Source organism: Peromyscus maniculatus, chromosome 19 (assembly GCF_049852395.1).
Source record: "Peromyscus maniculatus bairdii isolate BWxNUB_F1_BW_parent chromosome 19, HU_Pman_BW_mat_3.1, whole genome shotgun sequence".
In the NCBI taxonomy this organism is placed as follows: domain Eukaryota; kingdom Metazoa; phylum Chordata; class Mammalia; order Rodentia; family Cricetidae; genus Peromyscus; species Peromyscus maniculatus.
This window is the reverse complement of record NC_134870.1, coordinates 870142-896441: the sequence shown is the minus strand read 5'-3', so window position 1 is coordinate 896441 and position 26300 is coordinate 870142. Positions and strand designations below refer to the sequence as shown.

Here is a 26300-nt window from a genome sequence, read left to right as displayed (position 1 = left end):
GAGACCAGAGGATGTTGGATTTCCTGGAACCAGAGTTATAGATGGTTGTGAGCTACCATATGGGTACTAAGAATGGAACCTAGGTCCTCTGAAGAGCAACCAGTACTCTTAACTGCTGAACCAAATCCCTAGTCCCCTATTTTTATGCTTTAAAATAATATTACTCTAGCGATCCTTTTTATAAACAAAGACAAATGCACATGTACTACATATATGTATAAGTCTATATTCATATTTCTGGCAAAAAATAGCTTATACAAAACTGGAATGCGTTTTTGTAGCTGCATAGTGCCCTACTTTGTGGATGTTGTGGTAGTTTGAATGAAATTGGCCCCTGTAATTTCAGGGAGTGGCACTATTGGGAGATATGGCTTTGTTGGAGGAAGTGTGTCATTGTGGGGGCAGGGTTTGAGGTTTCCTTTGCTCAGGATATTGCCCAGTGTCTCAGTCTAGTTTCTGTTGCCTGCAAGATGTAGGACTCTTAGCTACTTCTCCAGTACCACATCTGCCTGCATGCCACCATGCTCTCTGTCATGATGATAATGGACTAAACTTAAACTTTAAACAAGCCACCCCAATGAAATGTTTTCCATGATAAGAGTTGCTGTGGTCATGTGTCTCTTCACAGCAATACAAATCTTAAATAAGACAGATGTTAATACTATTTCTTCAGTCTCATTATCAGTGGATACTGTGTTAAGTTTTTGCTGTTAGTATTATGTACTTAAGTTTTGCCATTGTCATACATACCTATTTATATATACATACTTGTGTTTGCATACATACATACTTGGGCTTATGCAAATTTATTGAAAAAAATCCGTTACTGATGGAGCTATTAGTTGATCACTCGTCCATTGACAATTTGGATCATTTATTTAGTGCTATATTAAATAGTACATTTCAGGATAGACTAACTAATAGCTCCCAAATTGACCAACAGTTTAAGTGAGAGTTACAGAATATTGAAACTCTTACTTGGAATAGAATGTTTGACTTCCAACTTCAAATTCTCTGTGGAACAAGAACAGACCATTCTTTCATTTATGTGCATAAAATACATTGCCTTTTCTTTTCTGCTTGTGCTATAAGTTCAATATTGGTTACCTATAACTTAACCTCAAACCTGTTAACAGTGAAAGACTTAAACAAGAATGGGTGCTGCTGGAATAATGCTACTTCCTTTGGTGTGACAGATGACCACCAACCCCCTGCTACCTCAGATGATTTATTTTGCATGTTAGAGCATGAGGAATGGTTTAGTCCTATAATACAGAGTGTCATTAAAAGTTGATTGCTAGAAGTGCGATTGCAGGAGTCTGTTTTCTAGGAATGATGCTATTCCCATAGTAATAAATGAGAGTATTTATTGTCCTTACCAATAATATATTTAGACTTTCTAACTTTAATAGGTGAGAAGTAGTATCTTAGTGTAATTTTATTTTTCTCTTACAAGTAAAGTTAAATATATATTAAATATATATATGTATACACACACATATATATATTTATATATATATATATATATATAAATAATTTACTTATGTATGCATATGTACCACTTGGATGTCTGGTGTCCCCAGAGGTTAGAAGAGGTTGGATTCTCTGAAACTGGATTTAGAGATAGTTGTGAATGACCATGTGGATGCTGAGAACTGAACTAGAGTCCTCAGCAAATCCTCTTAACTGCTGAGCCATCTCTCAGCCCATCTTTTCATATTTTTATGGTCCATATTTTTATGAACTCTATGAAATTTTTACTTATTTTTGTCTCTTTACAACTAACTTTCTGCATTTTAAGGGCTCTTAATATATTAGGAGTGGCACCACCCACTATGGCTGTGCCTTCCCCCATCAGTCATTAATCAAGAAAATGACTCACAGACTTGTCTACAGCTAAATCTTATGGATACATTTCTCAGTTGAGATTCCATTTTCCCAGATGACTCTAGTTTGTGTCAGTTGACAAAAAAACTAACCAGCATACTCCCTACCTCTAATAGGCTCATAGTTGTACAGTGGGTAAGAGCATGAGTTCTGGGTTAGTAACCAACAAAGTTATTAGCCACTTATTAGCCTAGTGACTTTGGACAAATTTCCTATGAGTTTTAAGATTCAAGTGTATCATCTTCAAGTAAGACTAAGTATAGTTTTTCTTAGGACTGCTAGGAGTGTTAGAAAGGGTAATGCCTAGTAGTTCCTGATAATGAGTCAATATTAGCTATCATTGTCATCATTCATGTTGTTGTTTATCTTCATTATTTTGTCCTTGTGGAAAAGAACTTGGATTGATCAAGTGAATTATTATCTACCTCCCTATTTCACAGTTCAGTTTTTTATTTAGTTGTATGATCTTGGGTAGATTATATAACTTATTTGAGCCTGAATATATATATATATATATATATAAACTTTAGGATCACGGTAATATTTCATAGGTTTTAATTATGCAGATGAAATGAACAGGTATCAATAGTTACTTTTCTCTGGTCTTTATAGACAGAAACCAGGCTAGTTTGAAACTCATGGAGCTCTTTATCTGCCTGCCTCTGCCTCCTGAGTGGGACTAAACGGTTGTGCCATCACACTGGCTGGGTACTTAATTTTAAATGTTCCTTTACTATGATCTTTGCTTTCTCTGTCACTGTTTCCTCCAAGTCCAAATTTTAACTCAACCTTCTTGGACTAACAGTCTAGTCTAGCTGTTTGCCAGTTGTAATCAATAATGTATTTTTTTCTTAATCTCAGCCCTACCTCTTCGCTTTGTCTTCATTTCCACCATTCCCCAGAAACACTGCTCTTTAGGCTGTGTGTAGTATTTCATCTTGTTTTTACCATTTTGGTAACATATTTCCAAAGCCTATCATTTTTTTGCCTTGAGTTCTTTCATCAGTTTTTTCGCCTTTATATTCCCAACATCCCTCATAACTGTGTTTGTTGAACTTTTGGTTTAAGCTCTCACTATAGCATACCTCTTGTGTGGTTCTGAACTCATCTATATAGCTGCCTATGTGTCTGTTTTGTGTGCTAATTTTACCTTTAATGAGAATTCTTGAGGTCTTAGTTGAATTCTGAATATTAATCCTGTTAATATTTGTGCACTGTAAATAATTATCCTGTATACTCCTCACTCTTTGGTTTCCCTTTTTCTTTTTTCTCTGAACTTGTAGGTGAAGAGACTCAACTTAAATTTTTGCATGCAAAATGAATTTATAGATTCAAAGAAAACTAATCTGCTTTAACGTGAAGATTCAGTGGCTCTTTCTGTCTCTCCTCTCACTCTTTCTTTATATTGGCATCATTCTTTCTCTTCAGAGAGGGTTTAGTCACATTTGAAAATACTGCTGCCCAGAGACCAGAGCATCACATCTAAGCAGCTTTAGCTTTGATCACTAACTTCAAATCATTGACTGTCAAGTCTAGATCTCAGAAAGAAAAAAATCGATTGTTTATATTTAAGTTGGGCGCCTACTTAACTAATCATTTATGATGAGGATCACATGATAATTATAGGACTGGCTAGTTTCTAGGAAAATGACAGCAGTGGGGCAAGATTGATGATACCATAAATGTTCACCAGATATTCTTAGAATGTTGGCTAAGTAACTTAAACTCTCCTAAACTGCAGTTTTCCCAGTATATAAAATGGAGTTAAGAATGTGCTTCATAGGTTGTGATCAGACTGATATGAGATAAGCCTTGGACATTTTTCATAGCTGTGTTTGAAAGCTCACAACAACAGTGGTGTAACCTGGTAAGTAGTTGGCTTTTGGCCTTTTTTACCAACATGTCAAATTTATCTGGCCTCACTGCAAAGTATGGGAGTTTATCTTGCTGTTCCAGGTTACTGAAGGGCCTTCTGACAATACCCTACTCAGATACATCTCCCATACCATCTGCAGCCTTAAATAGAAGAAGTTACTTAACCTCATGTATCAGAGTTTTAGATTAGTGAAAACAGTGAGCTTATTTTATAATGGCATCATTCAGCTCATTCACTTCTCTCTCTTCATCTTTCCAGTACTTACAGAGTAACTACTGAAATGTAGTGAACTAAAGGCTAAGGGCTTATATCGAAGACTTTTTACCTATCATTGGGAATCTTTTGATTGGAAAGGTTTGAAAATTCAACCCACATTTGTATAAACAATAAAGAACATACTGCTCTTGAATCAGTCATAGGTAGATTTCAGTTTCAGTTAATGCCTTTGATTCAGAGCCTAGATGATGTGACTGGCTACTAGTTTTTCTTACATCTGCTTCCTTGGTTTTGTCTTCTTTCATGGGTAGACAACTTCTTGGGATTGCAAGATGATTGATTGTCATTAGCTTCCAAATTGCTTGTACAGTGAACACTAAAATTTTTCTCTTTTAACCTTCAATTGGAGTTTCTAACTGATCAGGCCAACTCAGATTATGTGCCAGTATGTGAAACAGTGGTCAGAGTACTAGCTAATGAGTTTAGGCCTGCTCATTTTCAGCACTGAAGGGTGAACCAGCTTAACACCATGCATTTTAGAGGTGGCTGAAGGAAGGGTGGAAATTGGAGTTTATGTAACCAAGAAAAAATTATCACACTAGACATTCCCACATATCTTCCAAAGGCCATCATTAAGGGAACTGAAATAATGATTATCCATTTTTTTAATATATTTTTGGACATTACTTTTAAAAAACTTCATTATTAAAATTTCTGACATTAGAAAAGGTATTTCTAATTAGTTCCAAGGACTGAATTGAGGGCTACCAACTGGGATCTTCATTGCTGCTTTGTGTCATTCATTGTTTTTGGATGACATGGTGAAGGATTTCCAAATGCTTATTCATTGATCACTCAGAACCAAATACATTTAACAAGTTGAGAACTAGTGTCAACAGAGGTAGTGTAGTGGAATTTGTATTTTTAGTAGGTTTTAGGTGATTGTATGTATAGGTTGCTGGATATTATGTCTCCTGCATCTCTTGGGAAACTGCTAGTAGGAAATGAGAGTAAATCAGAGTAGGACTAACTAGGAAAAGCCTTGCCTCCCATTTAAGATACTCTTTTTAGAAGAGAAAAGCAGTTAATCACTATGCTATGTTGGAGAGGATTAGCATTTTCTGTTGGCAGAAATGACTTGTTTGTTTCATTTTGCTTGGTAGAGACATGTTTTGTTTTGTTTGAGAATCAGATTTGATACAAAATCCAGGAAAAGTGACAGATCTGATTTTTAAGTTGTTGTTGTTGTTGTTGTTCTTCTTCTTCTTCTTCTTCTTCTTCTTATTATTATTATTATTATTATTTGTGTGTGTATGTGCGCACCCATGTGATTATGTATTTGGGTGTGTGTTGGGCAGGAATCAGGACAGTTTGGTAGGAATCAGATTTCTCCTACCATGTAGCTGCAAGTTTTCCGGTGTCCCACCTGGTCTGCAGCCTCTCAGGCCTAAATAAACACAGAGGCTTATATTATTTTCAAACTCTATGGCCTAATGGCTCAGGCTTCTTGCTAGCTCCTACATCTTAAATTAACCCATTTCTGAATGCTTTGTCACATGGCTTGCGGCTTACCAGTACTTTACATCTTGCTTCTCCTGGCGGCGGCTAGCAGCATCTCCTCTGTCTCTCCTTTCTCTTTCTGTCTATCTGTTTGGAGTTTCCATCTTCCTCTAAGCTGCCTTGCCATAGGGCAAACGGCTTTACTTATCAACCAATCAGAGCAACATATATTCACAGCATACAGAAAGACATTCCCCCATCACTTCCCCTTTTCTGTCTAAACAAAAGGAAGGTTTTAAATTTAACCTAGTGAAATTACATATAACAAAACGGTTATCAAGCAAGAATTTCAGTTACAATATCTAATCTATTTGTATTTTGTAATATTAAAGAAAATATTCTATCCTATATTTGTGAGTCTAAGGTTTCATATCTAATTTATCTTTTCCATAACCAAGGGAAATTATAACTATTTAGTCTTCATCTACATCAAAGACCTCAGAAGGATATAATATTACCTTAGTAAACAGGAAATGCATTGTAAGCAACTTCCAAAAATCTAGAATGACAGAGACAGCAGGCTACCTGGACAGTTACCTGAAGTTCCTTTGTAGGGTTGGGGCATCCATTTTCAGCCTATAGGCTTAGAGTCTCTCAGTCACTTCTCTCCATGTCTTGTAGAATGTCTGGCAGTTTCTTCTCCAAAGCAGGAACCTGAAGGACCATCTTGCCTTGCAAAGTCCATTGGTCACCTTCCTGTGGGTCCTGCATGTCCAGTTTATACAACATATCAATCAGTTGACGCAAGGACACTTTTTCGCCTAGTGGCTAACTTTTGCCACAAAGAAAGCAAACTCTATAATGAGTTTATTCAGTGTCCATCATTCTCCTTGAAGTAATTGGTGCTGCCAGGAGCAGATGTGTCTCACTGTCCAGAAAGTCTGAGTCTTTAAAGTGTTTAAAGATGACCTACCTAATTGAAATATATCCATGTATACCTAGAAAATTTAACTAACATTAGTTTATCATAGATAACTAATTATTAATCTGTATTTCTTAATTATACATTACAATTTCAAATGAACTGCATAAACATAATACCTTAAACAAAAGTAGAAATATACATATAGTATAACAAAATTAACTTTAAATTTGTAATAAACTAAAATCTATAGCAATGCAAAACATTTCAAATAAGTTGTTGCTCTTTAAAAGTAGATTCAATAATCTAGCCTTTCATCATATCATATCTATAATATCCCCTTTCCTTCTTTAGAAATAGATTGCATTTATAATCTTCTTTAAATAAATGTATATAAACAATATTTTGGGAATTTGGGCATAGTTTCTCATACTACTTCATGCTGAATGAGGGTGCTGGCAATCTTAAGGGGATCCTGAGAAAATTAAGAATTATACTCAAGTCCTGACTGGAGTAGTCTGTGAGGCTGTATTGACTGAGCCAGTTGCCTTGAAGCTGTTCTGGATGTTGGAACATCTGGAGACCTCTCAGGGGGTCTCCCTTAATGAAACCTTATTAGCCTGGAAGCAATCCATAGGTTCTCATCTTCTGTGGAAACAAAAGCAGAACCTCTTTTATAAAGTAACATATCCTTAGACATAAACTTTGAAGTCCAGATACCATTTATATATATATGTATATAAAACTCAACAGCTTTTACAATCAAATGTCTTTCTGTAGTTAAAAACCCCAAAGACAATATAAGACTGTGTGATTTCCATCTTTATGTGGCTTTTTAAAAATATTTTACTTTCTCTTTAAATACTTTATTTTTTAAAATTATTTCTCTATATAAAACTGTCTGTTCTCCTTTTCTTCTTTCTTTCAAGCCTACGTACATTTTACACACGTTGTAAACAGTTTAGAGTTTTATTTCATCTGAATCTGTGTTATTGTGAGTCTGTAATCTTTCTCTGACCAGGAGAGATTTTAAGTTGTTAAACTGCGTGGCTAGTATACTCCACCCACCTCAGCTTTTCAACATGGCAGTGGTACATTTAACGCCAACTCTAGGAAGCAGTGGGTCTATGCCTCCATTAAAGCAACGTGTAGCCCAGAAACCTCTACTGTTTTAAATTGTTTTTTATTTATTTTATTTTTTATGTACTACCATGTGGATTCCATAGATGCAACTCAAGTATCAGTCTTGGTGGTAAACACTTTTATCTACTTAGCCCAATTGCTGACCCCTGGGTCAGATTTTTTTGCAGGGGCGGGGAATGGAGACTCATTGTATATCAAATCTTAATAGAGTGATCCTTTAATTATTACATTTCCTTGCAATTCAAAACAACTCTAAGATACCACCTTACACCTGTCAGAATGGCTATGATCAAAAACCCTAATGACAGTCTATGTTGGAGAGGATGCGGAGCAAGGGGAACACTCCTCCACTGTTGGTGGTAGTGTAAACTTGTACAACCACTGTGGAAATCAGTATGACAGTTTCTCAGAAAATTGGGAATCGATCTACCTCAAGAACCAGCCATACTACTCTTAGGCATATACCCAAGGAATGCTCAATCATACCACAAAGATACATGCTCAGCTATGTTCATAGCAGCATTATTCATAATAGCCAGAACCTGGAAACAACCCAGATGCCCATCAACTGAAGAATGGATTAAGAAAATGTGGTACAACTACACAATGGAGTATTACTCAGCAGAGAAAAACAATGACATCATGAAATTTGCAGGCAAATGGATGGAACTAGAAAATATCATCCTGAGTGAGGTAACCCAGACTCAGAAGAACAAACATGGTATGTACTCACTCATAAGTGGATACTAGATATAAAGCAAAGGACAATCAGACTGCAACCCACAGATCTAGGGAGGATGACTGTGGCTTATCATAAATTTTGGTTTTGCCCAATCACTGGGCAAACTTTAGTGAAACATTTCACTATTAATAATTTATACTGTTTTGAGCTGATGAAAGAAAATGCTGGCCATACTTTCAGGAGCGGAGGCTAAAATCTTTTTAGATTATGGATTAGCCTATTGAAAAATGTCTGCCATAAATCAAACAGTGAAGGGGAAGATGAATAGGAATCTCACTTACACAACTTAAGTAAAACATATCTCTCTGAACAGATGAAATAGGTTTCTTCTTTATCCCAGAATCTAGTCAATATTTATATGTATAATTCAGCTATCATTTGGCTTAAAAGGGCTTATTGGGAAATGTTATCATTTTACTATTTTCTACAGAGAAAATATTTTCCTATTTAAAATAACCCTGGACTTTTGAGTTATAAAAAAAATAAAAAATGCAAGATAAAAAATATTACATTTCTTTAATTCCTATTCCTTTGCCTCCCATAAGAAAAGGACTTGTTCTCTTTATTACATTTGTTTATTCATTGACTCATCAATTTTGTGTCTGGAATGGTTTAATGTGAATAAGTGATACAAGAATAGTTTACTATATATAAGAACAAATATTTTCACAAAATCAAGAGATTAGAAATTCTTAGATTATGTTTTTTCTTTAATAAAAATATATTTAGACTATTTAAGACCTTGGCTTCTGAGCTACTATGTTTTGTGATACTGAAGCTCTTCAGGTAAGCCCATGCAAACAGGTATCTGATTGTCTTGTTCACAGATATGTCACTTGTTCTTAGAGCAGTGCCTGGCTCATTGCTGGTTATACTATTGTGTGTTGTTCCCCGCCCTCCCGCAGTGTTTCTGAACTTCAAATGAGAGTTCACAAGCTAATAACGCTCATTTTTATAAGATTTGTCACATTTATTTAATATTTACAATAGTCTTATAAATTAAATGAAACATATTATTGCCATATTATAAATATAAGATAAGGTTTGCTACCTAACAGCATACAGTTAGTAAGTGGCAGACTTGCTGATATTTAGTATGTAGAACATTAGGAAGACTATAACAATTTAATGTGCCACAAAGATAAGTAATTCCTGTAGCGAGTAGGAAAGAATACTTGGTACACAGAATGCAATAAATGAAGAATATTAAAATAAAATGTAAGCATCTGAAATTTTGAGTGGCAAGGAAAGATGAAGTCATAGGGAAAAGACCTTAACAAATATTTATTGACAGGGTTGTGAAAATAAGTCCTGTTTTTGCTCTTTTGGGGGGCCCTGCCACCCAGTTCCCAAAAAAATCACACAGAGGCTTATTCTTACTTATAAATGCCTGGCCTTAGCTTGACTTGTTTCTTGCCAGCTTTTCTTAACTTTAAATTAACCCTTTTTTCTTTTGCCTCTGGTCTTTCATCTTTCTCTATTCTGTATACCTTTCTTTCTTACTCCATTGCAGGTTGTGTAGCTGAGTGGATGGCCCCTGGAGTCCTCCTTCTCTGCCTACTTCCTCCTCTCCCAGATTTCTCCTTCTGTATCTTCTCTTTGCCTGCCAGCCCCACCTATCCTTTCTCCTGCCTTGCTATTGACTGTTCAGTTCTTTATTAGGCCATCAGGTGTTTTAGACAGGCAAAGTAACACAGCTTCACAGAGTTAAACAAATACAACATAAACAAAAGTAACACAGCTTAAAATATTCTACAACAAAGTCCTGGGATATTTTATCTTATAAGCAGTAATCACAAACTTGAGCAGATGAGGGACTGGTGAGGTGGGTCAGTGGGTAAAAGCAAAACCTATTTACCTGAGTTTGGTCCTTGGAATCATTGTGGTGAGATCTGACTCCCATAAATTGTCCTCTGACCGCCACAAATATGCCATGCTGTGTAAACACTAATAAGTAAAAAATAAAATTTAAAAACATTTAAAAAAAGAATATGATGAGATGAGTAAAAGTGAGATCTTTGTCTGAACCTGTGGTATAGTATGAGGTTAAGATAGTTGTCTACTGAGAACTGAGCTGCCTGTGGAAGCAGCAGGAGAGAATTAAGTGGAGAGTCAGTGGCCATGCCTGAACATTTTAGAGAAACAAATAGCTGTCTTGTCTGTGTAATTACCATGAAAGCCCTTTGTACCTAGAATGTGGATATGTGCATTGTCTCCAATGTATTTTCTCAATGCAAAGCAGCCACATGGGAAGATTTTGTACTTCTGTTGATTTGTGTTCTTTAAGGAACTAGATGTCCTTTACTAGAGCTCCGTAAAGTTATTTTACAGATAGACAGTTTCAAGGAGATACAACTTTGGGTGTGAATACAGCCAATAGCCATCTTGTCATTTAGGTAAGTTGTGGGTATTGACAAACAGAATTGGAGCAATGTGTTGAGGCACTCAACTACTCAGTTTGTGTTCCGGGTTTCCAGATGGTTGACATTAGGCTGCTACTGCTGTGAATTAGATATAGGAACAAGCAAAGGTTGGAATGTGGAGGTTTGCAAACTATCTGATGATCCATAAAGGTTAATTTTGTTGTCTGCAGAACTTGTCTTCTGGAGTGTAGGCTTGGGTCATCAGCCATCACTGATCATTCTGTGGATGAATTTTCTGTTACATTGAGTGATGATTTTCCTTGCTATGGTTTGTTGACATTTGCTTCTCTGATATTAGCTATGGATCATGACTGTTATTGCTGAAGGTATTTATTATTCATCCTGAAAATTCAAATTTAGGATGATCATGGTTTCCTAGTAAGATGATGTAATAAATACCAGCATGGTCAGTCTTCCAGTTTATCCTGGGCAAGACAAATAGACCTTTGTACTGTCTGCAAAGTAAGTTAAATAAGCTATGAAGCATGAAATGTGGTGTTCTGAAGAATAATGGTAAAGAGTTATGGGGTCATGGTTAATGACACCATCATGCATACCATTCAATACTAAATAATAGTAACATTAAATAATAGTAACATAGTAATAGTTTGGGTAAAATAAAATAGGGAGTACCACAGTTTCCTTTTATTACTGTGACAAAACACTATGATCAAAAGCAACTTGAAAAGGAAAGGGTTTGTTTCAGCTTACAGTTTGTAGTCCGTCATTGAGGGAATTAAGGCAGGAACTTAAAGACAGGAACTAAAACAGAGGCCATGGAGAAACTGCTTACTGGCTTGCTCTTTAGACTAATGTTTAGATACATTTCTTATAGCTCCCAGGAGCACCTGCCCAGGGGTGGCACTGTCCACAGTGGACTGGGCCTTCCCACATTAATCATTAATCAAAAAGATGCCTTGCAGACTTGCCTACAGTACAGTCTGATGGATCCATTTTCTCCATTGAGGTTCCTTTTTCCCAGATAATGCTATCTACTGTCAAGCTGACAAAAAACTAAGCACAGGGAGTGATTATGGGAAGAGTGAATATTATTTTATTTGATGAAGAGTTTACTATCCTACACTGAATATTTATCAGGGTCTCGGAATAGGAAAAGGGATTCACCACAAAGAAGGAACTTGGAGAGGGGTGGGGGGCGCAGTTAGAGGGTGAGGGTGGGTCATCATTCATATATAAGGAAAAGATGGGTATTTGAGGAAGAGATGGTGGTTCTAAGACAGAACTGAACATTTATTTGTTGGAATTAACAATATGGCCTTTGAATATTAAGAATGTAGTTATGTGTAGGCTTGTTTGTGTGGATGTGTCAAAACACTTATGTTGACTAGCTATTGGAAACTTTTGTGACCATGAGCTTGACTGCTTTGTTTTGTTTGTTTGAGACTGGGTCTCTCTATGTAGTCATGGCTATCCCAGTCTGGCCTCACGTAGAGATCCTCCTGCTTCTGCCTCCTGAGTTGCTGGGATTAAAGGTATGTACCACCATGTGCACCACCTTGCCCTGCCTTAACTGCTTTTCATGCTTACAGGTTTGTGTTTTGTTTTTTCTGTGTGAGATTGGGGTGACATTAATAAATATTATTTGTCTCTATTGTATGATAAAATGTATCAACATTTTAGAAGAGACGAGTGAGCCAGTACTTTTTGATAAATGCATGGTATTAAAAAATTATTTCTGAATAAAATCCATTCAAAGTACAAAATGGAACAGTAATTTCAAGAGATGCCAGTTGTGACAGTGACATAGAAGTTGGGAATTTTCACATTAATTTGGAAAGGCTATTAAAATATATTTTCTAGCTACATATGTTCATGAAGCTGTGTTTTCATGCTTCAACCAAGACAACGTATTGTAACAGGTTGCATGTGGAAGTAAATACTGAGAATCTGTCTTTTTTTCTTTTGTTTGAAGTTCTTTTTTTAAAATTAGAAAACAGTCTCACTATAAAGCCTTGGCTGGTTTGAAACTTACACTGTAGATCAGTCTGGCCTCAAACTCATAAAATTGTTAATTCTTTTAAAGGATTGATAGAGGTCTCTAGAGAAATCATCAGGCCTTAGAGCTCTCTCTTCTTTTTGGTAGGAGTTATACTAATTGATATATTCATTTTGAGTTACTTGCCTTAGTTTTTCCTTTTCAAGAAATTGTCAGCTTCATCAAAATTGCCACATTTGTGTCTAGTTTTTTTTAAAAATATTATTTGTATTATATTTCCTGTATTTTCAAGATCTTTAGTGATTATATCTATTTCATTTCTGATACTACTGCTCTGTGTTGTTTTTGTTTTCTTCTGATAAGCTGGCTAGGTTGTTAGTTTGATTGTTACTGTCAGAACCTTTTCTTGGTTTTACTTGTGTCCTCTGTGTATAATTTTATTAATATTTATTCTCTCTGATTTGCTTTAGGTTTTCTTAACTCTTTGTCTAGTTTTTTTGAGAAAGGAATTCAGGTTGTTGGTTGAAGATCATTACTGTTTTTGTTTTAGGCAAGCTGGCATTCTACCCCTCAGTTTTTTTGCAGCCTAGCTCTTTTTTCTTTCTTTCTTTCTTTTTTTGAGACAGGGTTTCTCTTTGTAGCTTGGCTGTCCTGGAACTTGTCCTGTAGACCAGGCTGGCCTTGAACTCACATAGATCCACCAGCCTTTTCTTCCTCAGTGCTGGGATTAAAGGTGTTCACCACCACTGTCCAGTTCAGCCTCTTTTCTGATAAAAGCATTTAATAGCATACAATTCCCTTTCAGCATTGCTTTAGCTGCATTTCACATATTTTGGGCATGTTGTATCTCCATTTTCTATCTGTTCAATATATATTGGTATTTTCCTCAATACTTTAACTCATGAATTACTTAGAAATCTGTTATTTTTCCATTTGTTTGGATGTTTTCCTTTTATCTTTTTGTTTTTTGTGGCTTGAATACAGTTTGATTAGAGAACATATTTATGTTTTTAATTTTTCTGAATGGTTGAGATTTGTTATGCAAAGGAGACAGACTGTCTTGGTAAGCACCTGTTAGCACTTGTAAAGAACGTGAGTACTAGGCTGGAGAGATGGCCAGTAGTTAAGCACTTCCTGTTCTTGCAGAGGACCTGTTCAGTTTCCAGCATGCAAATGGTGGCGTACAACCCCCTGTGACTCAGTTCCATAGCATCCAACACTCTCTTCTGACCTCCATTTGCACATGGCATGCATGTGATACATAGACGTACATGCTGGCAAAGCACTTATGCATGTCAAGTAAATAAATCATTTTTTAAAAGAATGTGAATACTGCTGTTTTGAGGTGGGATGTTTCATGTCAGATCCTGTTGTTTCACAATGTTGAGTTCTTCTTGCTGTTCTTTTGCCTAGGTTTATCAATTGTGGAAAATGAAGTGTTTAGGTTGCCAATTAAAATTATGTATTAATTTTATTTTCATCAGTTTTTGCTTCATTTCTAGTTCTGTAGTTATGTGCATACACATTTAAGATAGCTATACCTTTTGGTGGATTGACTATGTGTGTGTCGTTTTTGCACTTTCCTTTGAGGACAAGTTTTTAAACTTTAAATATTTATTGAATGAGTAATAAAATGAACTCTAGTATAGTCAGTCATATGGTAAAAATAATACTGAGTAATAAAAATTAACAAATCACAATTATTTGCAGTAACCTGGATGAATCTGTAGAAGAAAATACTATCTCTGGCACAAAATTACTGTTGGTGCTCAGTTTCTTTGAGTCCAGTGGAAATGCAATTCTTGTTTGTCTTCACACTTAAACAGTAGCAAAAGTGATGTGAGACTTGTTGGCAACTCTTTCTCTTGTACTGGAGAATTTTTCTTCGGTGTTTTCTTGGGGGTCCTCTCTTTGGACTCTAGTTTTTTGTGGTTGCTTTTCAGAAAGCTTCAATTACTTAAGAGTTCCCGTATTCCATAGTTTCTGCTGTGCATGCTGTCTTGGCCTTTTAAGCAAAGCTGCCTGCCTGCCTGTTATTCTCATTTGTTGGGAGTAACTTGCCACTGTACTTCTGGGTGCACTGTGCTAGATCTGTTTAGGCAGAGAGAATAATTTTTGTTAACAATCTCAGCTGACTTTGTTTGGAACTGTTTTATACCAAGACTGGATATGTCTTTATTTTTGTTTTTATTTTTTACATTTTATAAAACCTTTATTGACAAATAATTCACATAGTATACAATTTGCCTGTTTGCACAATTCAATAGACTTTAGTCCAGTATCCTCATAGGCCCATAACACCATCACCACTTTCTATTTTAGAACATTGCTGTCTTCAATTTCATACACATATATAATGTGTGGTGATTACATTCCACCTTATTTTTTTAAATGAACGTAATATCTGCACTTGTAACCATTTTTTAAGTTCACAATTCAGTGGCATGACTTACATTCAAGATATTAATTACACTCATGATATTCATTAATTACACTCATGATATTAATTACATTTGGTATTCATTGATTATGTATGCAGTATTCATTCAATAACTATATTTATGATATGATTTATTACATTCATGATATTATGTCCTGATACTACTGTCTGTCTGTGGGGCTTTTCAATCACACAAAACAGAAACTCTGTACTTAGGAAATCATTGCTCTGTATTCCTTTCTTCTCCATTTTGAGATAATGTCCAATCTTTCTGTCCCTATGGATTTGTATAGTCTATATATTCATGAAATACAATTCTATAATATTTGGAGGACAACTTTTAAGTGATGCTAGTGAAACTTTTCTTTTTCTTTTGATTAATCTGCATCTCTTTATCAGTTTAATGTATGTTACATTTGATGTGAATTTCTTTTTTCTTTTGTTAGTAAATCCAATGTCTAGGCTTCCTTGAGGATGCCTTGTGTTCATTTATTTTATTCTGAATTAAGGCATGTGCCTTTGTCTATTTTGTGAGTTTTAAAATAAAAAATTAGCCATTTGTTACAATATGTTAACTTTGGAAATAAAATTAGATTTTCATTTTCCACAGTGTTGTGTTAAATTTTCATTTTGTTTTTTGAGACAACGTCACTTCTCTTGCATGTATTCCAGGCTGACTTTGAACTTGCTTTGTAGATAAAGATGACCTTGAACTTCAGATCCTTTTTCTCTACAGACTTGAGCCATGGTGCTAGTTTTTTCAGTGCTGGGAATCAAAGCACTCTACTTCTTTGTTAGTGATTAGTGTATTCATCTGTTTATCTTCAGCTGTTTGGATGGAAATTTCCTTTTAATATTAGATGTACAAACACCAAAACTACACAAAAGCCTCACAAAAAAAGAAAACTACCTCTATTAGTCTATGCTGTTGTTGTGTGTTGGCACATTCTTTTAACCATTCAGCTAGTTAGGCTTGCCTTATGGTGAGAGTTTAAGGCCTATTGGATTTTTGTTTGTTTTTAAACATTTTTTTTTTTGTCTTGGCACGAAGGTGATTTTCTAAATACTGTCAGATACATGGCTGCTTTTGAGAGTATAAATACTCCAAATAGTCTCACTGGTCTATTATTGTGTTGTATCAGAAATCTCTCATGCTCCCAGTCTCTTGTCTCAGTTCTTAGTGGAGCTTGTAGTAGCCTTCTATTCACCAAAATTTTATGAGTAGCACCACTGTCTACCTGTCTGCTTTCTCAGTTATGTGAAACAGATGAAGCCATTGGTCCATTAGTTATTCTCATATAGATAGGAACAGACATAAACAGTATACCTTTACTCTGTGCTGCCTTGAGTTCAAGGTAGGTGGGAATGGGACCCATTCTGCCAGTTGCCCAAGACTAAAGACTGTCTGGGTAGGAAAAGCAAGGAAAGAAATTCCTTCCTGCTGTTTTGAAAATGATTTCTTATAACTCCTACAAAATTACTTCGACTACTGTCCAGTTATAGGAGTGTGTGTGTGTGTGTGTGTGTGTGTGTGTGTGTGTGTGTGTGTGTGTGTGTTTAATGGCTTATTGAAAATATTTACAGGGAGACGGGAGCTTAGAGTTTGCCAACTTAAAACAACTTAAACACAGCACAACATATGTTGTAGGGTATGTTGAAATGTGCCTGTGGTCCTAGCACTTGGGAAGATGAGACAGGATGATAAATAAATTCAAGACAGCTTGGTCTATGTAGTGAGATCATATCTCAAAAACAGCAAACTTAAAAAACAAAACAGTAAAATACATGTAGAAATACAAAATGCAATATTTTGATTATTTCTGAAATGTATATAGTTCACTGGCATTAAGTCATTCAAATATGTACAACTGTCTGCAGTGTCATTTAATTCCAAATAATTTGGCTTCTTTTTCATTCATTGGGTATGGTAGTCCAAACATCTAGTGGCCTTTGTGTTGTCTTTTATTTGCTCTTAAGTTTCTTCTAGGTGTTACTTAAGTTTTCTCAAAGGTCTTCTATCTTTCTTCCTGTTTATGTTTTCCATTGTATATTTTTGCCTTGTTTACCTCTCAGATACCATTGTTTCCCAGGATTTTATTCTTCATTCTTTATTTACTCTTGTTGGATAACTACATCTGTTCTCAGGCTACGTGTACCCTCCTGACTCCCAAACTGCAAAAATCCTTTTGAAGTAATATTCACATTGTTAGCTGCCATTTTGTTATCCATAACTTAAGCTCCTTGGGAACCTTAAATTTAGTATGTCCGAAACATCTTTTCCAGTTTATGTTCTGTTTTTGTTAATGAAGTCACTGTTCTTATAGGCTAGAAGATATAATATTCTTAGACACACATTATTATTCTCAGCTCATCTTGCCCCTTGTTAGTTGTTCATGTTCTTTTGCTTCTTATCTCCATTCAGTTTTATTATCTGATTGGGCCTGTATTTTCTTTCTTTTGGTTTTTCGGAACAGGGTTTTGTGGTGGTATCGTGCTCCCCGAAATAATTGTGCATGCTAATAAATTTATCTGGGGTCAGAGAACAGAACAGCCACATTATTAAACATAGAGGTTAGGCAGTGGTAGCACACGCCTTTAATCCTAGCATTCCAGAGGCAGAGATCTACCTGGATCTCTGTGTGTTCAAGGATACAGCAAAGCATTTAATCCCAGAAAGTGAGCCTTTAATCCCAAAGAGTGATGGCAGAAAGCAGAAAGGTATATAAGGCGTGAGGACCGGAAACTAGAAGCTTTTGGCTTGTTAACCTTTTAGGCTTTGAGCAGCACAGTTCAGCTGAGATTCATTCTGGATAAGAGGCTTCCAGTCTGAGGAAACAGGATCAACTGAGGAATTGGCAAGGTGAGGTGGCTGTGGCTTGTTCTGCTTCTCTGATCTTCCAGCATTCACCACAATATCTGGCTTCAGGTTTGATTTCATTAATAAGACCTGTTAAGATTCATGCTACAGGGTTTCTCTGTGTAGCTCTAGCTGTCCTGGAACTCACTCTGTAGACCAAGCTGACATCGAACTCAGAGATCCACCTGGTCTGCCTCCAAAGTGCTGGGATTAAAGATGTGTGCCACCACCGCCTGGCTTATCATCTTATTTTATTGCAAGACTTTAATAAATTAAAGATATCATATGCCACTCTCCGTCTTCCTCTTAAATAAACTGTTGTTTCCAAACGGGTATTGGAAGATAAACACCCTAATTCCTAGCCTGGTGTGTCATTCTTTAATGTTCCCTAGCCCATTTTTCACCTCCTCCACATCTGTCTTACCTTTCCAGTCAGGAGCACTCTCTTTTCTCTAATTCCTTGCTTTTCTTCCTTGCTTTACCCTGACTTCATCTTACTCCTGCTAGGTTTTATCTTTACGAGTCACTTCTCATATTTCCCTTCCTTAAAGCCCCCAGAATTAGACAGTCCTTTTTGTCCCTACTTAAAATAGTTGGTAGATATTTTATATTTACTCTTTTCTCTACTTCTGAACTCTCGAGAGACAAGAAGTTTTGTTGTTTTTTTTCCTTCTACAATTTCTCTGCATAAGAGGAGACTGATTTATAAATTATTAAAATAGGGCCTTTAAGAAATTCAGAATTCATTCTTATTTTTAATTTTTAATTTATTTTTATTTATGTGTATGTGCAGCATGGGTGTATAGGTTGCTTCAGAGGCCAGAAGATGGTATCAGGACCCCTGAGACTGGAGTAACAGACCTGATATGGGTGCTAAGAATCGAAAACAGGTCTTCTGGAAGAGCAACAGTTGGTCTTAATCACTGATCCTTCTCTGCAGCCCCATAGTCTTCATTTTATAGAACTTTGGAGGATTTCTTGCCCTACTTTTTGCTTGTATTGTCCAGCTTTTCTACTATATCAAAGTAGAAACCTGAACCCCTTTTCTTTACTCTAGTGTCTTAACTTCCCTTAGCCTTAGTTGGTGTATGCTTTGATTACTCTAGAATATCTTTCCATCAGTTTTATTTCTTTGACTTAAAACAGCTTGAGTTTTGCCTGTGAGTGGCACTGAAAAACATAGATCAGCCTATCTTACCATAGAATTAAAATATTTGGTGGTAGGTCCAAACATCTAGTGGCCAGATGGAGCTAGTAGAGGTTGCCAGATTTTCATTAATAAGTACATTACCAAGCTCAGTGGTCACACAAAAGGCAGATAGAATTCCTGCATTAGGGAAGATTTTAACAACTTGACCTGAGTTTACTGTTAATATTTTTATGTACTTTGTTATTCCTAGCAATAGGGAGACAAACTATAGACATAATAAAAGTGGGAATATTCAGGGCTTCACATGCTTATCTTAGTTTCACAAACCTGATATGACTTAGATATATAAATAGCTACTAGTTCTCATTTTACAGTAGAAAAAACACAGGCTAAAAAAGGTTATGGGATTTGTCTTCTCAATAACATGTATGTACACGTGTGTTTTTCTTTGGAATGTAATTGTGTGATTTTTTTTTAAGCTTGAAAATACTGTGACCTAGCTGGAATTCATCACTTTATTAGGATGATCCAAAATCATTGTTCCCTGTAGTACTGATCAGTACATAAAACACATTGACAGAAGAGCAACTCTCTGTAATGAAGACATTTTAGGATTACCTGAATGAATATGACTTCTGCTATATTATATAGCAAGATATAGTCTCAGACCAAAGTTCCCCTTGCTTGTGTGGATTGCGTGTGCTCCACATTGCCCAGCACTTGCTTATGTATGTAAATGTCTAGTTTTGAAAAGCAAAAGGCTCCTATTTGTCATTTCCTGTTTGTTGTCCTAAAAGGTGCTTTAAAGAGAGAAAGTGAGCTCTGTGAACACTTGATGTTTTTATAATTAAATATATGTACAGCTTCATGTGTGATTATGAGTTATTTATTTTAAATTTTATGCTTCATTTAATATTATTTAGCTATTACTCTGCAAAACATTTATAGTCACAAATGTAGGTTTTTGCTGAACACCTGTGAAATGAAGGTAAATTTAGTAGTAAAGGTAAGTGGAATGTAAAATTCCAAATGCTTGTAAAGAGAGTATATGCATCATAAATAACCACATGCAATCAATCTGGTAATTTTCCTGCTCCACTGACTGGAAGATTAGAAAGTAAAAAAAAAAAATGTATATGAAATACAAAAAATAGAACTTTTATCTTCCCTACTACTTATGTAACCTTATAAAGGGTGTTAAATGAGCACAAGATGAATTGAAGAGAGGACATTAAATATTAAAACCAGAAAGTATTCTGATGTGCTAACACTGTTTATTCTTTTAGGATGGATTGGATGCTTTGGTTTATGATTTGGACTTTCCTGCCTTAAGAAAAAACAAAAATATCGACAACTTTCTAAGCAGATGTAAGTACGTTTCTGTAGAGTTTAATGTTACTGTGCATGTAACTGTGAATCAGATTATTTAGCCCTCTTCCTCTTTTGTTGAATTCTTACTGCCTCATCAGTGAATCCTGTGTAATCTTAGTACAGTGACTGACACTACCTGCTGCACTAAAACAAGGCCTTTGTGAGTGAAACTTTAGAAGCTAATTTAGGTGCCTATCAAGAAAGTCTACAGAGTAATTTGTGGAAAAGGGGATGAAAAGTCAGTAGCTAAAATAAGTATATATTTTTTAAAATGCATGTATATACATATTCAAGTTTTAATACATTTAAATATATTAAATACAGCTAAATATGTTTAAATATTTAATACATTTAATATATTGGATCCCTAACTTTGTTTATAAAAGAATTAGTTGCTACATTTGGAAACCTGCAGGTAAAATTTGATTACATAGGACAACCCATCATAAGAGTTTTTTTTATGACAGCTGTTTTATATGTGCTTTTATATGTTTTAGATGTTCTTTTCTAAAACTTTAGGTTTTGAAATTATTTAAAAATATGATTAAGTTAAAATAGTTTGAAATTTAAAGAATTAGTAAGAAGTAGATTATAAAATCCTTCCCACCCCATTTATTTCTGTTCCATTATAACAATACAAAATAGTTGTATTTTTTCTTCATTGTAATTTATTATTATTTCTACACAGTAGAGTTTTAATTACCAGATTTTTCTTGAAAAAAAAAATCAGTTTTAATTTTATCTTGGAATTTGGTACCAAATTCTGATTGGGAATCATTTTCCCTAGTAATAAAAAAAATGAACCAAGTATTCTACCATTGAGCTACATCCCCATCTTTTTGAATTGGGAAATTTTAAGTGTAAAATTTTTGCTAATATCTTGAACACTACTAAAGGAAATGAACCATTATATTACTAGTTAATATTTGTTCATCCCTGTACTTGATACTTAGTGAAATAACAAAAATGGACCACTTCTTACTTACTTGGTGGTAGACAAAGGGTGGGTTGATCATTAGTGTAGAGGTGGAGGGTAGAGTATGATTTTGATAAGTCGATAACGTTGGGGAAACAAAAACTTTTTCAATCTGCTCTCGTTTTCTATTTTTGTTTGTTTGTCTCACACTGCAGCCCGAGCTAACCTTGAACTCCTAACAATGCCCTGTCTCACCCTCCTGAAAGCTTAACAGTCCATGTGTGAGCTACAACATCCAGTGTATTTCTACTATGTTGCTTTTGTAATATTAAGAATGTCTATGTATTACATTTTACAAATGGAAACTTTACTAGGATAGAAATAAATGAAGTCAAGTGACCTTTTAAGTTTAAAATTAAATTTTTATAGCTTACTTGAAATATTAAAGAAAAATGCAAGAAGAGTAATATTAATGAAACACATTTTAACAAATCATACATACTAATGTGTAAAAATCACAAGTGAGGCTTCTACCAGTAGTACAAAAAAAAATCAATGTACTTTAACATACTAACATATTAATAAAGGAAATGCATATTTTAGTAGATACAGAAAACAGTGAATAAAAATTCATACTCATAAATACCTTGTGAAAGAAACTTGTTGATCTCAATAAAGAAAGCCTATAATTCAAATTGTTTTGTATGTGTGTACCAGTTTTCCTAGTTTCTCTTGTTGAAAGGTAATTTCTTTTCTAGTGTTTGTTTTTGGTATGTGTCAAATACTAGGTCACCATGGCTGTGGTTGTGAATTTATTTCTGGGTCATCTATTCCATTGGTCCATGTAGTTTGACAGTCTCTTATGCATTTAGTCACATGAGTTAGGAGTCACAGTCCTAGTTGTTTATTTGAGAATGAGTAAAGACATGGGCAGCAGAGTGAAATAGTAATCATGAATATGTATGGATTGTAAACTATTAGGAATATCACAAAGACTTTGCATTACAAAATCCATAATTATTTGCAAATTGAAAAGCTTGTTCATGGCCAGATGTCGAGGCCCTTCCTGTAGTCTTGCAATTGGGAACCCTGAATTTGGGGCCATCTTAGACTATATAGTGAGGAAAGAGCTTAGAGGTAAAATGCTTAGGAGAAAGAGGGGACACTTACTAGACAATGACTTCGAGGGATTGAGTTAAGATAGGAATATTGTGTCGTTAAAGGTGAAGAGATCAAGTTTGTCTACATTGCTAGAAAGTGAATATATAATTTAATTCAGCATACACATGGTGGTAACCTGGCAGTTCAGTGAGTGCTTCATTTGTTTCAGCTTAGTAATCAGTAAGAATATTTAGTGGGATGTTTGTGGGTGATGTAAAAGAAATGACACAAAACTGAAATATAATGTCTTAGGATTTCTATTGTTGTGTTAAGTCCAAAACATCAAGACCAAAAACAACATGGAAGGAGAGGGTTTATTTCAACTTACGGTTCCATATTGCAGTCTGTCACTGAAGGAACTCAGGGCAAGAACCTGGAAGCAGGAATTGATGCAGAGGCAGTGGAGGAGGACTGTTTCCTGGATTGCACAGCCTGCTTTCTCATATCACCTAGGACATCCAGCCCAGGGGGTGGCAGCACACACAGTGAACTGGACCCTCCCATATCAATCATCAATCAAGAAAGTGCCCTGGGGCTGGAGAGATGGCTTGGTGGTTAAGAGCATTGGCTGCGCTTCCAGAGGACCTTGGTTCAATTCCCAGCACTCACATAGTGTTTCATGGCTGTCTATGGCTCCAGTTCCAAGGGACCCAACACCCTCATATGGACATGCATGCAGACAAAACAATGCATATTAAATAAAAATAAAACACTTAAAAAATAAAAGAACATACCCCACAGGCTTGCTTGTTTAAAGGGCAGTTTGGTGGAGACATTTCTCACTTGAATTTCCTACTTTTCAAATGATTCAAGCTTATGTCAAGTTTACATAAAACTATCCAGTCCATATGCTATATTGTAGAGTGGGAGAATATTAGACATTAGAATGTATATTGAAAGTACATTTGGAAATACATGATTGACAAATAGAATTAAAGCTAGCTTGCTATGTGTGATTATGATTTAAATAAGAAACATGGTTTTATGTTTATTTAGACACTAAGCTGCATAAGTGGGAACAGAATAAATGAGAGTTGTATTTAAATAGAATTCTGGTTTTGCCAAACTAAGTGCAACAGAAGAATGCAAGATACATGTAAGAGAGTAATCATCTAAGCCTTCAAAGAATTAAAACAATATTGGAGAAATCAGTAAACTAAAAAAATTGTCTAAGTGATCTGAGAGTCAGTAGATTTACAGCCATCTTATTTACAGTGAGAGATTGTGTGTGCCCTCAGATGAGAACCTGGTTTCCTTAAAGCTCAAGCTAATGGTAATATTTACATTTTTAATAATTGGAAAAGTTAGAGGAATAATATATCATGATGTGAAGTGATATGAAATCTAGATTTCAGTGTCTATAAGTAACAGCTTTATTGGGACATTGTCATGCTCAGTTTTTTGTTTGTTTTCTTTTGTTTTTCGAGACAGGATTTCTCTGTGTAGACCAAAGTGGTCTTGAACTCAGAAATTCACCTTCTTCTGCCTCCTGGGTGCTGAGATTAAAGGCATGCTCCACGGCACCCAGCAATATGCTCAGTTTTTAATACCTCATTTATGGCTGCTTTTGTGCTATTGTGGTTCAGTTGAATAGTTGTAACAGAGCCCATACATGACCATTTCATTGCTTATGCACTGTAGTGTAAATCATACTGATATAATTACAAGTTGTATTTTGAGTGCCACATGTATCAAATGTTTTACCTTTTGTTTTAGTACATACCTATTGTGTTCAAACAAGAATAGGAAAACAATGTACTTTAAATTTCCTTTTGAGGCATGTTGAAATATGGGTTATGTTTTGGGAATCTGTCACCAGTCTGCTAGCCAATTGAGAGGAACATTTTGGTTCAAGAAGCGGGGTTTTCATTGGGGATAGACATGACTGAAAGAAAAGGCAGAACAGAGGAGTGCAAGGCCCTTTCAAGTGAGGAGCAAGCTGTGACCAAATACAAGAGATAGCTAGTGACTCCATTCAGATTCCCCATTTGTCTTGTGATATTTGTGCATGGGTTTTGCTTGATAATAAACAGTGAAATAATCTTTTGTCATCCTTTATCAGGGTTATTTTATCAAGTTAGATGGTAAAACATTTTATTGTGCAGTTGACAGAAAAGCTGTGCTATTACCAGATTGTGATATTATCAGACTGTGATATCAGACTGAATACTAATACTTCCAACTCAGAGGACAGCAATAGTTACAGAGAACCAGAGCACTTTAATATTTAATATTTTAATATTCATTATAAAAGGAAATGAACATAATTGCTTACTTATTTCTCTTCTCTCTAGAACAGTAGTTCTCAACCTGTGGTTCGTTACCCCTTTGGGAATTGAACCACCCTTTCACAGGGGTTGCCCCCTCCCCCAAGGCCATGGGAAAACACAGATATTTACATTAGGGTTCATAGCAGTAGCAAAATTACAGATATGAAGTAGCAATGAAAGTAATTTTATGGTTGGGGGTCAGCACAACATAAAGAACTGTATTAAAGGGTCACAGCATTAGGAAGGTTGAGAACCACTGCTGTAGAACATGGACTGCCTATACCAGGGATCCTATTTCTTCCTATCTTTAAGAATAGTATCTACTACTTAGTGGCTAGGAGTGAATGCCTGTCTTACATATGGTATATGTATAAGCATATCTGATCCTCAGCTCTGCTTCCTTTATAAGTGTGTCTTCATTATAAGATGCTGTTCAGCCCCACCTCCGTTTTTCTTAGTGCTACTATGAAATGATAGTAGGGGGGAAAATCACCGTGCTCATCTAATCCTTAATGTCTTTTCTGCTTGTTTATACCCTAATCTTGGTGTTTGGATGTTAATTGTGATTGTTATAAATCTGATCATATGATGGTAATGGAAAGGAATAGTCATGTTTTCGGATGTTCTATGTTAGCATAATAAAACTATAGAGCCTCCAAAGATTATATGTAAAGAGGAGGGTAAAGGACTAATAGTGTAAGAAGGAGTAATTTACCTTGGGTTGTTACTATACTACTATGTTAGAAAACAAAATTAAAGTTAGGAAGGGCTAGAGGTAGTGGTGCACACCTTTAATCCCAGCACTTGGGAGGCAGAGGCAGGTGGATCTGTGAGTTTGAGGCCAGCCTGGTCTACAATAGTGAGTTCCAAGACAGCTAGTGAGACCCTGTCTCAACCCCCATTTGCCCCCCGAAAAAAATAAATAAAAATAGGAAGCTCTTGTGCCATGTAAAATAAATGGGACTATCATACTGGTTTTTTCCTTGACTGTTAGGGTAATTTCAGTGAAGATCAAGCCTAAGTTTCCTGTTGATAGAGTTTACAGATCTAGTAAAATCCAGTCATGTAAAATAGGTTGGAAAAAATTTTCTATTGTGTGTACTGTTATTTACTTACAAAGAATCATAAATGGCACCCCTTGACCAAGGAGTGCTTTGTTGAGTTTTTAAAATCCTGAGATAAGGTGTTACCCACCCAACTGGAAAACTGAACTCTGCAGGTTGGACTTTATTGTTTAAGTCTGTGCTTAGTTCTAGATTGAAACCTTGGTGAAGTGATCTAGGGTAGCCAGGCCCATAGAAAACTGAGTTTGACTCAAAACTGTTGGCCAGCAGACCTTCACACTTGGTAGCATGCAAGCCTGTGCTAGGACAAGACAAATGTCAAGGCGTTAGGAGAACCTATTGATTTCAAATGTTTTGTCTGCCATCTTTCTAAAGACGTTTGCAACCTTTTTTAAGGTTCTAAAC

The 26300-nt window shown here is 35.6% G+C and overlaps 1 protein-coding gene and 1 long non-coding RNA gene across 2 annotated transcripts in view; one reads left to right on the top strand and one right to left on the bottom strand.

Annotated features, from left to right (window-relative positions):
* Nucleotides 1-26300, top strand: part of Rock1 (Rho associated coiled-coil containing protein kinase 1) — a 114966-nt gene that overhangs the window by 12606 nt on the left and 76060 nt on the right. Inside the window, exon 2 of the mRNA XM_006994198.4 lies at nt 20400-20481. Coding sequence (XP_006994260.1) covers nt 20400-20481 — 82 coding nt within the window. The remainder of the gene's footprint in view (nt 1-20399; nt 20482-26300) is intronic.
* The window catches only part of LOC143269515 (uncharacterized), a 44251-nt gene continuing 24057 nt past the window's right edge, over nt 6107-26300 (bottom strand). Inside the window, exons 2-3 of the long non-coding RNA XR_013045950.1 lie at nt 10145-10233; nt 6107-6244 (exon numbers count right to left, since the gene is read on the bottom strand). This is a non-coding gene — a long non-coding RNA (uncharacterized LOC143269515). The remainder of the gene's footprint in view (nt 6245-10144; nt 10234-26300) is intronic.